Raw genomic sequence first — 12,296 nt, 5'->3', positions numbered from 1 at the left:
AACGTCATGTTGATGTGTCACGTGAGGCAGTGCACCAGAAATTTAACTCTTAAATGACAGTGTAGAGTCTTGTGAACAGTATTCAGTAGGTATTAATTCATTTAAATTACGCATTGTGAAGCCAAAATACAATGTATTACATTTATAAACATGTGGATGTGGAGTTGCATGAGATTAACAGCATTTTTATCAAGAATAATATTTAGACATGCAGTTTTTATGATCACATTCATATTCATTGTAAGACAACATGGAATATTTGTACTTTTATAAAGTAATTAGTCACATCACAGGACTAAAAAGTGATTAAAAAAGGAGGAAAATGTGACAGTTAATGCACTAAAAATGTTAATTACATGAATTATGTGCATTATGCAATATACATTTATAAACATTTTAACCTAAAATCTTGTTGTTAAATAAAAAAGATTAATAGTTTCATAGTGATATCTGACAGCCATCAACTTACTAGTTACAGTATATGGTGCTAAAACTCCCTTGTGTTTATGCATTGTGTGCACACTTATTTCTTTCTGTGCACAAACAGGCAAAGGTGACCTGATTGGTGCAAACCTGTCAGTAGACGACCGTGTAATAAAGACCAATGCTGATGTGAAGGCGCTGACGTACTGCGACCTGCAGTGCATTAATCTGAGGGGTCTGTATGAGGTGCTCGACCTGTATCCTGAGTACTCTCACCGTTTCGTTCAGGACATCACTCGCGATCTCACCTACAACCTGAGAGAGGGACAAGAGAGTCATGTAAGACCTCACACAGTCCCTGCTGATTAGTCTGCCACTGTGTTATGATACTATTGTTTCTGTTAAAACCATTGTATTATTTATTTTTTATTTTTTATTTTACTGAAGTTTTATTTACGTGTGTGTTGTTCCCACTAGTGGTTCTTTGAACAAGTAAAAGCAATGTTACCTGATTAGTATCTGATTCATCAATTTGATTTCATGGTCACAAGATTCTTATTGTTTCTTGGACTTATTCAAGAAATGTTTCAAAAAGATATTGCTCAAGTACACAAGCAATGTAATAAGCAGGGATGTAGATTCTGGGGGGATGGGGGGGAGGTAACCTCCCAATAATCAAAACAAGCAAGTACAGCCCCCAATATTTATAACATGTTCAATGGAAACATACTGTAGGTAAATGCTTTAAGCTGCAGCCCCCTCAATGTTCAAGCCAAATCTACGCCCTTGATAAGAAGACTCATTTAATAAAAAAAGTTCAAATACACACTTTCAAAAAGTATAGCCACAAGACGTAAACATTATACATGTTTATATGATTGAAGTGTCATGTATTACACTAAAATATATTAAATATTAATATATTAAAATTGCTCAGTGTGTTACATGAATCACGCTTGTTGTTCTGCTAGTCTGTTTCTGAATTGAATTGAAATTAATTACATTGAATTGTTCTGTCCACCACAAAAATGGGTGGTAGGTTTGCTGTGTGCATCTGTTTGTTTACATGCACACAGGTTTTCTTACTTCTCACTTTCCAGGTTTTATCAAGAATGTCCAGTAAATCCATGGACACACAGGTGCGTCTCTTCCTCACCTGTCAGTCATCCCGCACTTATCCACTAACAGTGCTGTCAACTATTATAGCTTGAGGCTCATCTCCCTAACAATGATCTTCCTCCCGCCTCATTTGCCTAATGAGGGAAGCTAAGAACACTACAACTCTGAAACAGCGGGGAGAGAGAACAAGAAATTGATGATGATGATGGTGATGATCATCTTCTCCATTCTCTGTCCTTCCATGCCTGAAGCAGTAATCAGAGAGAGAGTGGAGCTAGAGGGAAGGGAACAGCGTGTTTTGGAGCGAGGGAGGGTTAGAAGGAGGAGAGGGCGGTTATTGAAGTGTCGGATGACTGACTGCTTTGAGAAACTACCGCTCTTTCAATTACAGTGTGAGGGAGCCTCAATTATTCAACAGGGAAAATGATCAAATTAGTCTAGGAAAAGTGTAATTAATCAGATATATATAGTACAAGGGAGGGATAGTGAGATTAAAAGAAAGAGAGTGATGGGGGAATACCCTTACATTTATTCCGTCTCTTTGCTTTGTTTTACCTTTTAGGTTTTCTGTCACATTTAAGTGACATTTGACATTTAAAGCATTGTATAAATGGACATTTTTATTACCATTCGATGTTGTTGCAGAGTTTCACTGTGTAATTGGCAATACGTGTCAGAACCATGAGGTGTAAAGCACTGCAAAAGTCCATTACAACAACTGTAATTGAGCAAAAACAATCATGCCTTTACGGTTTCGTTTTGTGACATAAGAACTCTAGCCGTATGACTAAGGGACAAAGATCATTATATTATCAAAGCTGCCTGACTAGTTGTGGTTTTAGATGCCTTTAAGGGATAGTTCACCCAAAAATGAGAATTATCTCATCATATACTCACGCTCATGCCATCCCAGATGTGTATGACTTTCTTTCTTCTGCAGAACACAAATTAAGATTTTTAGAAGAATATCTTAACTCTCTAGGTCCATATGCTGTAATGCAAATGAATAGTGACCGAAACATTGCAGCTCCAAAAAGCACATAAATACAGCATAAAAGTCTCAAGTCATAAGAGTCTCACAGTGGGCATTACTGGTAAGGTCATAGTTCAAGTGGTTAAGACCCAGACCATTACATGAATTTTACCGAAGGACATTCACTTTGGTGTAGTGGTTTCTGCTGTTTTTGATCTTTTGTCTAATTGGTCCCTGAGGGTTTGTGTGTAGATGTACACTACCAGTCATTCTTGGGATGCTTTTTAAACAGTATTGAAGGACTTCCCATGTATGCTGGGATTTTTTTTTTGGCAGCTTTTACTTCACCTTTAGATGAAAGGGATTTTAAGATCATGAGAAACATTCAGTGAAATGTGTCCAAACTTTTGACTGGTAGTGTACAGTATGTGTAAATGTGAAAGAGCACTCAGGTAATCATTCAGTGCTCTATGAAAATTAAAGAGAAGATGTAAAATATGTTGCAAAATGTTGGTGTCAAACTTGTGACCTATATCAAATTATCTAAATGCCATCTAGAGGACCTTAACAAAATCACTGCTTTCTAAAAATCCTCTTATTACTGTAGGAGTGGACAAGTTGCACTTTCATTGTTAATAATGAAAATTAATTATTTTTGATGAGTTGTCCAAGGTTAGTCATCCTGCAATTATTTGGCCTCACATGACCTTAGCGCAGTATTTGAAAATGCCAATTGAAAAATTGTCTATGGCAAAATAAATATACTGTAAACCTTTGAATGAAATCTCTCCTGTCCAATCACAGATGGAGGGGCGGGGAAATGGAGACGTGATCCAGTGCTATCCACCAATAGCTGAGCAGCAAGAAGAGGGAGATGATGAAGAAGATGATCAGATACAATATCTCAGTGGTGGAGCCAAACAGAAAACACAGATGCAGAAAAATTATCACCAAACCAACAAAAAGCTCCACATTCAGCATACTACTGTCACAAAACCTGACCTCTCAAATCTCAGTCCAAGGTGTGCAGCATATATATACAGCACATAAAAAGAGATCTTCCTACAAAGACACAGATATGTACAGTAATTTCAATAGACATTTGCTCACTGGTGCATTAAGAAACTGGAGAGAAGTAAAGTACATGTCTCATGTTTGTGTGTGTGTTCAGGGTTGTGGACGGCACAGAGGACAGTGATGGTGCAGAAAATTCACACATGTTCATATTTTCCTCTGGTCACCAGCACACAGTCAGTGGTGCAACTAATCCCACAGCAGGTGTGTTAGTGTGTGTGTGCTGGATGAGATGTACTTGTATTTCATGCCAGGCACACTCACAACTAAGGATAGCACAATTTCCAATATTTATTGCTTATTTAGTCTTTAAGTTGTTTATTACCTTAAAGGGATAGTTAATTTATGTTGTTTCAAAAACATGTGACTTTCTTCTGTGCAACACAAAGGGAGATATTTTACACAGTGTCGTAGCTGTTGATTTCCTCTCAAATCTCATTCACTTTTGGCGCACATTCAGCCATTATTGCATGTCTTGTGATGGATTGTGGATGTGACAAGCTTGAAAATGCCCAGGCATGAATAAGATTTGAGAGCTACAGCAGACGTGAAGGTTTTCAGTGAATAACGACTTAAATTTCATTATTTATTTTATACTCGGAATACAGTGCACACAATTTATGGTCTACTTTTATGGCGCTTTTGTGGACCTTGGCAGTTTGAGTCACCATCCAATTTCGTTTTAATGAAAAAGACAGCTGATACATTCTGCAAAATTTCTCTATTTGTGCTTTGCGGAAGCAAGAAAAACTTTGGAATTTTTAAAGACATTATGGGTGCATAAGTAATGACAGAATTTTCATTTTTGGGTGTACTGTTCTTTTAAGGCATAATACGTTTTCACTGTATTTGCTATCAACTGTGGGGCAGTTTGACAGAACTGTGTTTTTTCTTAGCAGAATTAGCAGCCAAATCAGAGGAGACCAGGAGACAGTTACGCCATCTCAACCAAGAGGTGAAGTCATTTTATTATTGTTTTTTATTGTATTTAAACTATTTGTCGTTTTCTGCAGTGTAATTTAAGAGTAGATCTACTCCAGGGATGGAAAGTCATCCCTCTTAGTGTGATAGTACTGTACTAAATGTGAGCACTGACAGATTGAAACCAGCACAGTTAGGGTGAGCTCCTAACGCCAGGTACTCACAAGACATATGGCAAGCTGCTGTGCGAGATGGAAAGGGGATGTTATTCAAACACTAGAGGACATAAAACTCATTAGAAGAGAAAAGTGGGGCTGGCCCCATGTTGATGAAAGAGAACATTTCAAACAATGCCCTTGAAACCCCTCATGTTCACTGTGGTTTCCCACATACTATACATTGTTGATTCCGTATAATGCATTATAATTCAATGGAGGTTTGTAAAGAAGCTTATTTGAGGAAATTTACTACTGTTTTTCAGGGATATCGCTTGGATTTAAGGCTGAAAATGCATACTCAGGATTGTGGGGGAACAAACATAATAGTATAACGGAGATATGTGTAATTTTTAGGGGATATCGCTTACTCCTTTCCCTGCTTAATATGCAGTGACAACTATAAGTAAGCCATTTGTTGGCTGATTTTACAGAAAAGCAACATTGACTCAACCAGTGGTGTGAGGATAGACTATGAATGTTATATTCCAAATTAACTTTGCTAAATTGCTTGGCAATTGTAAAAAGCCTACAGATTAATAATCTATATTACTTGGAGGAAGAATTGTTTTTATTATTATTATTATTATTATTTGTATTAATCAAAAAATATCACTATTATTATATTGCTGTTATTGCTATTTTATAAAAGCCACTCCACTTCGCTTCACATTGTACAAGAAAAAAATTATTAATGCTGCAGTTACAGCATTAATTACACAATAACTGAGTCAAGATCTGACACTGAAAGAGAACTGTAGTTCTGCTGTGTATTGGCTTGGATATAAATCCATATGACAACCCATAGTTTTGATTGTCAGCCTATGTTTTTGACCTAAGGCTTTTGACAGGTAAAGTCGTGAGTGGTACGCGTTGCTGCTCAATTTTTCTCTCTCTCTCTCATTCTCTGTCTCTCTCTCTCACTCACATACTTACTCACTTGATCTCTTGTATCTGTTTATTCTTGACAGCCGGCCTCTCAACTGGATTTTGTTGTAATCCGTACTTGGTTCGGTCCACCAGGAGGTTGAGGGCTCCCTTGCTGTTGTCCCTTCCTGTCTGAAGTTGTTTTCTTGTACCTCACTGCCTCTGATGGCATTTATGGATCATTACCCAATTACACTCATTATTTGGTATTATCACTTGTTGGCATGATTCTGAGGGTGGCTGCCAAATTATGTCTATCTGTGTCTATCTGAGCTTCGATCATCTGTGCTATGTTCTAGGCCATCACAAATATTATCACTCTGTATTAACTGTGAACAAAATACAGATGAACACAGAGGGCAGAGACAACAAATAGATACACGGTTGCTTAGCAAAAGATGTCAGTGAGTAATTCTTGATCGCAATTAAATTTGGCTGTGAATTATTTAAGGTTCCTAAAGGGATACTTGACACAAAAATGAAGAGTTTGTCATAACTTATTGGAACTGCCCTCAAGTAATTCCAAGCCTGTATGACTTTCTGTATTCTGTGGAACATCAAAGAAGAAGTTTAGCAGAATGTCCGAGCTCCTCTGTGCAAGACAATGAAAGAGGATGGGGACCATGGGCTGTCAAGCTTCAAAAAGTCACCATAAATGCATCATAAAAGTACTCCATATGAGTTTTGTGCTATATTCCAAACCTTCTGAAGCCATTTGATATCTTTGTGTGAGGAACAGACAGAAATTTAAGTCATTATTTACTGAAAATCTTGGTTGACAGCTGTGGTCACATTTACTTTCACTGCATAGACAAGAGAAGTTTGGACATTCTGCTGTAAAAGACTACTTTTATGGTCCAAAGAAGAAAGTGAAACAGGTGAGTAAATGAAAGATATGACGGTGAGTAGACTATGACAGAATTTTCTTTTTTGGATGAACTATTCTTTTAAATTGCAACTTGGAGGTATTTGTAATTTTTGAGAAAAAGTGTGTGACGTATGAATTGTTAGTGAATGTCAAATTACGGACTTGATCTCAATTTATTCAAACTCAAAAGCCAAAGAAAAACAGGGAAATCAAACATTCACATAGTGGAATAATATAATCAGGATCTTCTCCAGGGACTGGATATAATGATCTTCTGTTAGAGAGAATCCAGAAATAACTAAATATCAATATGTCAACAACCAACAATGATGCCCCATTGGAACTAAGGAGATAATACCTCAGTTCCACCTGAAAGCAGCACTGGTTCTGACAGACAGAGACAGATGGGTGGGTGCAGAGGTACAGCTAATTGCCTTATACTTAAATCCTGTTCTGTTGCTGTGGGAAACTAATTTAAAATGTTTTCTTGCCTTTTTTTATTTATTTATTATTATTTTTTTTTTGGTTATTGCACCCTTTTTTTAAAATATTATTAAGAAAATAATATTAACGCTTAGAATGAAGGATGTTGTCCAAGCAGGACAGAAATTGTGTTAATAAACCACATACTGTACACTCAGTGAGCACTTTACTAGGAACACCTGTGCACATACTTATTCATGCTATTATCTAATCAGTCAATTGTGTGGCAGCAGTGCATAAAATGATTCAGATATGGGTCAGGAGATTCAGTTAATGTTTACATCACCCATCAGAATGGGGAAAAATGTGATCGCAGTGATTTCGACCGTGGCATGATTTTTGGTGCCAGATGGGCTGGTTTGAGTATTTCTGTAACTGCTGACCTCCTTGGATTTTCACGTACAACAGTCTCTAGAGTTTACTCAGAATGGTGCCAGAAACAAAAAACATCCAGTGAGCGGCATTTCTGTGGATGGAAACACCTTGTTGATGAGAGAGGTCAATAGAGAATGGCCAGACTTGTTTGAGCTGATAGAAAGGCTACGGTAACTCAGATAAACACTCTGTACAACTGTAGTGAGTAGAAAAGCATCTCAGAATGCACAATGTCAAACCTTGAGGCAACAGCAGAAGACCACGTCGGCTTCCACTTCTGTCAACCAAGAACAAGTTACCGTAGCCTTTCTGTCAGCTCGAACCAGTCTGGCCATTCTCCGTTGACCTCTCTCATCAATAAGGCATTTCCGTCCATAGAACTACTGCTCAATGGATGTTTTTTTTGTTTTTTGCACCATTCGGAGTAAATTCTAGAGACTGTTGTGTGTGAAAATCCCAGGAGATCAGCAGTTACAGAAATACTCAGACCAGCTCGTCTGGTCATGCCACGGTCGAAATCACTGAGATCACATTTTTTCCCCATTCTGGTGGTTGATGTGAACAATAACTGAAGCTCTAGACCCGTATCTGCATGATTTTATGCACTGCACTGCTGCCACAAGATTGACTGGTTAGATAATCGCATGAATAAATAGGTGTACAAGTGTACCTAATAAAGTGGTCACTGAGTGTATATACCAATATACAATATGTAAATGTGTCCTTTATGTACAGTATATATTTAATATACTATGCCATACAATTCCAAGTCTAACTAATTAACTAATAAAAATGTTTGTTTTTTACTCTGTGCCAATATATGCAATAAATTGTAAACAGTAAACACCCAGGATTGCAAATCAATATTATAAATCCTAGTGTGACATCACTTTCATAAAATCACTAAATGAATGTTTCAACTTTGATTCATTTTAATTATCTTGTAATATTGTAAAGACCTAAAATAAATCACGAGCATGGTGCAATATCTTTATTTACAGTGATTTTCATACATTTTCTAGCAAATAAAATGAAGAATAATTCCTCTAAAATACACTAGATTCTTCAAAATAATAACAAAACAATCACAATGATAGTTATTATAGCAGCAGTGTATGTCCCAATGTATTGATTCAGTACTGTAAAGAGTATTACAGTACTATACTGTATTGACGGTTTCCCTAACGCCCATCTAGCATTCTTCCATCACTCTGACTTTGTTTCATTAATCTGTGCTTCATCAATCTTAGTTCTGCTTAACATTAATCATACAACACAAACTAATCTTGAGCTCTGCCCTACATGTTGTAATATCAATTCTTACTTTAAAGGGAAATAATAGCTACTCAAAGCACTGTTGTATTTATAAATTATAGTCATTAACTGACTAATGAATCCATTAAACATACTTGTAAGGGATGCCTGATGACAAACAAAAATCTCTCTTTGTGCCTGACATCTCACTTTCTTATATCAGATTGGCATTCACAGTGTAATTTGCCAGTGCCAAAACAGCAGTGCTTTTTTATTTTATTGTTTGTTTCCTGTTTTGTAATAGTTAGAATTATTAAAATTATAGATCAGTATTAAAGTACGTATTCTTTGTTTAAATTCTAAATGTTTAAATTCTAAATGTTCAAAATTCAAAAGTACAAAATGTTTAATTTCGAAATGTTCTACAATAAAAAATGTCAACATTTTTTTATTGTTTCTCTTAACTAAGCTTAAAGGGATAATTCCCCCCAAAATTCCGTCATTATCTACCCCTTATATTGTTCCAAACCATGTTGTTTCAAATTCTTCTGTGGAACCCAAAAATAAATGTTTGACAGGATGACATCCTCAGTCACCAGTCACTTTCGTTGATTTTTCTTTTTCTTTTTCTTTTTTTTTTGGCATTCATTCTGCTAAAAACATTGCTCAGTTTGTTTGAGCATCCTAACTTGCCCGACACAGCAACATTGGCTCAACCAGTGGCATGAGTGTGTGGTGGGACTGTTTGTCCCATTCAATAGCAGATGGGGAGAATGTTTGAGAAATCTGTTAGAATTTTTTTTTTTTTTTTTTTTTTTTTTTTTGCAGTTCCAGCTGTAGCTGACTTTATTGAAAGTAAGTGACTGACTGTTTATGGTTATATTTTTTGCAGGTGAACTCCCTGGGACAGGAGATGGCTGAGCTAAGACGAGTCATGCGGAGTCTTGCCTTTCTCATCGAATCCATGATGGCCTCTCCTCAAACACCTGGTGTCTGTACATCTACTTTTACCTCGGGGCATCCCTCCCCTCCTATTCCCTTACAGGGCCAGGGTTCATCTTGGAACATCCCACCCTTTCCTTCTCCAATGCACCCTGTAATACATCCAGGAGAACTTGCATCCCATCCATCCAGACCACAGGAACTGCAGCTGGTCTGCCCTTCAACTTTTCAAGGTTCCTCAACTGGTTCATTTCCTGTCAAGCTTTCCACATTCCACCATACAGACAGATCTAATGAGCCCCTACTGGCCCTTTCTCCTCACAGCACATTGGCTCGGACACGCTCTCAGAGCTTGGAGACAACTCTTCCAGCACATCACCAACACCTTTCACACACCCCTGGAACATTACCCAGAGCTGGACAGCCATCATTAGGAGGAGAGGATCACAGGTCTCTGGGTTTGTAGCAATTAACCTTTAAAATGGACAAGTTCCAGTGGAATCGGCATGTAAACCTGGACTCAGGACTAGACTGATGAAGATATGTGGTGAACGTGCTGCCAAAGCCATGGAGCTATGGTTCCTATGAAGATACATGTGTTTACCATATCACTTTATAAGCTAATCTCTCTAAAGGCATGTCTTTCAATGTTAAAAACTATAGGGATATCTCTAATCAGGAAAGACGAGTTTGAGTTTCCAAAAAAAACCAACCTACCTATTACAACATACGGTTGGTGACCTAGACCTAGACCACATCTCATATTTTGCGTCTGTTCTACTGTACATGTCAATCCTGTTTATATTAAATCAAACATCAAATCCCCCGACTCTTTTACTAAACCCTAATTTATCCTAACCACTGACAACTAAATAGTGTTATGAAGAAAATATCCTTAGAAAACAATCTTCTCTTTGCTGAAAAAAACATCTTAAAGGATTAGTTTAGAGGTCTGTGCGGGACTGTTTTTTTCCATCCTGCTCCCTCCCGCTCCCATAAGTTTCTATCTCGCACACAAACGCTCCCGTTGAGTTTTACTCCATGTTCACCCACTCTGTGCCCTCAGTGTTCCCTATCTGTCACTCACTCGACATTGTGTCGATGTAGTGACACTAGGGGTCACTCTTGGGAGCCCGAAACACCTCTGGTCTTTGATAAAAGGCCAATGAAAATTGGCGAGTGGTATTTGCATGCCACTCCCCCAGACATACGGGTATAAAAGGAGCTGGTATGCAACTACTCATTCAGATTTTCTCTTCGGAGCCGAACGGTCATGCTCATTGAGCTGAATTCTCACAACTGTTCATTCACCTCTGCTGGATCTGATGGCGCATTTCAGCGGCTTCTCCCTCCTCAGCACTGGTGCACTGCAGAGAACGCCCCTGGGCGCTTCGGCAGAAAAAAGAGAGTATATTTTCCTGAAAGAGTATATTTCTCTAAAAGAGCGGCACACAAGGAACGTCTTTTTAAAGACACGTCTTATTAAAGATGCCTTTCCAATTGTGTGTTATTCTTGGTTGCGGTCGTTACCTCTCAACTTCAGACAGTCATGATCGCTGTCTTTCGTGTCTGGGCGCGACCCACATGGAGGCAGCGTTCGTGGATGGTTCATGTTTTCACTGAAAGAACATGACCATGGCAACGTTGCGAGCCACCCCAGCGGCTCCTCACCTCGGCCCTTCTACCTACGGGTTTGAGGCCAGCACGGTTAGCACTGGGGGCGATTTGGGGACCCCAATGGGACCGCCTCCACCGGATATCCCCCCACAGACCTCCCATTCCCCAGCACGCTCGTCTGCCCTGTTCAGGCTTCTGGATGAGTCCGCCGGCTCGTCTCACTGCGAGTTCGACCTCTTGTTCGGAGCCCGCGAAGCTGATGAGCTCTCGAGCGCAGCATCAGAGAGTGGGCTTGTCCATTCGGACGCAGAAGCCTCAGCTGGGCTCCCCCCTTCGGGGACGATTACCCAGTCACAGGCTGATGCAGAGATGACGGACATGCTTTCCCTGGAGTGGAACCCTCCACTCTTCCCTGAACCCTCGCGGCTCGATGATTGGTTCCTGGGCTGTCGGCGCCGCTCAAAGCAGCAGTGCCCCGCTCCAGTGCCTTTCTTCCCGGAAGTGCACGAGGAGCTGACAAAATCTTGGGAAGCACCTTTTACTGCCCGGTTCCAATTTCTCAGTTCCCCGCCCTCACTACCCTCGATGGCTATATGGCGATTCCCCTGGTGGATAAGGCGCTCACGGTGCACCTATGCCCGCAGAGCACCACCACCTGGCGCGGACGCCCAAAGCTCCCGTCCAAGCCCTGTAGGTCCACGTCATCCCTGACGGCCAAAGCCTAGAGCACTACTGGACAAGCCGCCACTGCCCTGCACGCCATGGCTCTCCTGCAGGTCCACCAAGCCAAGGCGCTAAAAGAACTGCACGAGGGTAGTTCCGCCCCAGATCTGATGCAGGAACTGCGCTCGGTGACCGACCTCGTTCTCCGAGCGACGAAGGTCACGGCGCGGTCTCTCAGGCGGACGATGTCCACATTAGTGGTCCAGGACGTGCCGCCCCCATAGGGCTACGAGCCCATTCTACCAGGGGTGTAGCAGCCTCCTGGGCCCTGGCCAGGGGTGCCTCTCTAACAGACATTTGCACAGCAGCGGGCTGGGCAACACCCAACACCTTTGCAAGGTTCTACAACCTCCGGGTGGGACCGGTTTCGTCCCAGGTAGTG

The 12,296-nt window shown here is 40.0% G+C and overlaps 1 protein-coding gene across 1 annotated transcript in view; it reads left to right on the top strand.

The window, feature by feature from the left end:
• Nucleotides 1-10,529, top strand: part of LOC127421402 (potassium voltage-gated channel subfamily H member 8-like) — a 69,701-nt gene extending 59,172 nt beyond the window's left edge. The window contains exons 11-16 of the mRNA XM_051664430.1: nucleotides 548-762; nucleotides 1,524-1,562; nucleotides 3,320-3,537; nucleotides 3,687-3,793; nucleotides 4,486-4,544; nucleotides 9,525-10,529. Coding sequence (XP_051520390.1) covers nucleotides 548-762; nucleotides 1,524-1,562; nucleotides 3,320-3,537; nucleotides 3,687-3,793; nucleotides 4,486-4,544; nucleotides 9,525-10,040 — 1,154 coding nt within the window. The 3' untranslated portion in view covers nucleotides 10,041-10,529. The remainder of the gene's footprint in view (nucleotides 1-547; nucleotides 763-1,523; nucleotides 1,563-3,319; nucleotides 3,538-3,686; nucleotides 3,794-4,485; nucleotides 4,545-9,524) is intronic.
• Nucleotides 10,530-12,296: the final 1,767 nt, after the last annotated feature.

The sequence above is a fragment of the Myxocyprinus asiaticus genome, chromosome 30, assembly GCF_019703515.2.
Source record: "Myxocyprinus asiaticus isolate MX2 ecotype Aquarium Trade chromosome 30, UBuf_Myxa_2, whole genome shotgun sequence".
In the NCBI taxonomy this organism is placed as follows: Eukaryota; Metazoa; Chordata; class Actinopteri; order Cypriniformes; family Catostomidae; genus Myxocyprinus; species Myxocyprinus asiaticus.
Note: the sequence above shows the minus strand (reverse complement) of the source record. Positions and strands in the feature narration are given on the sequence as shown.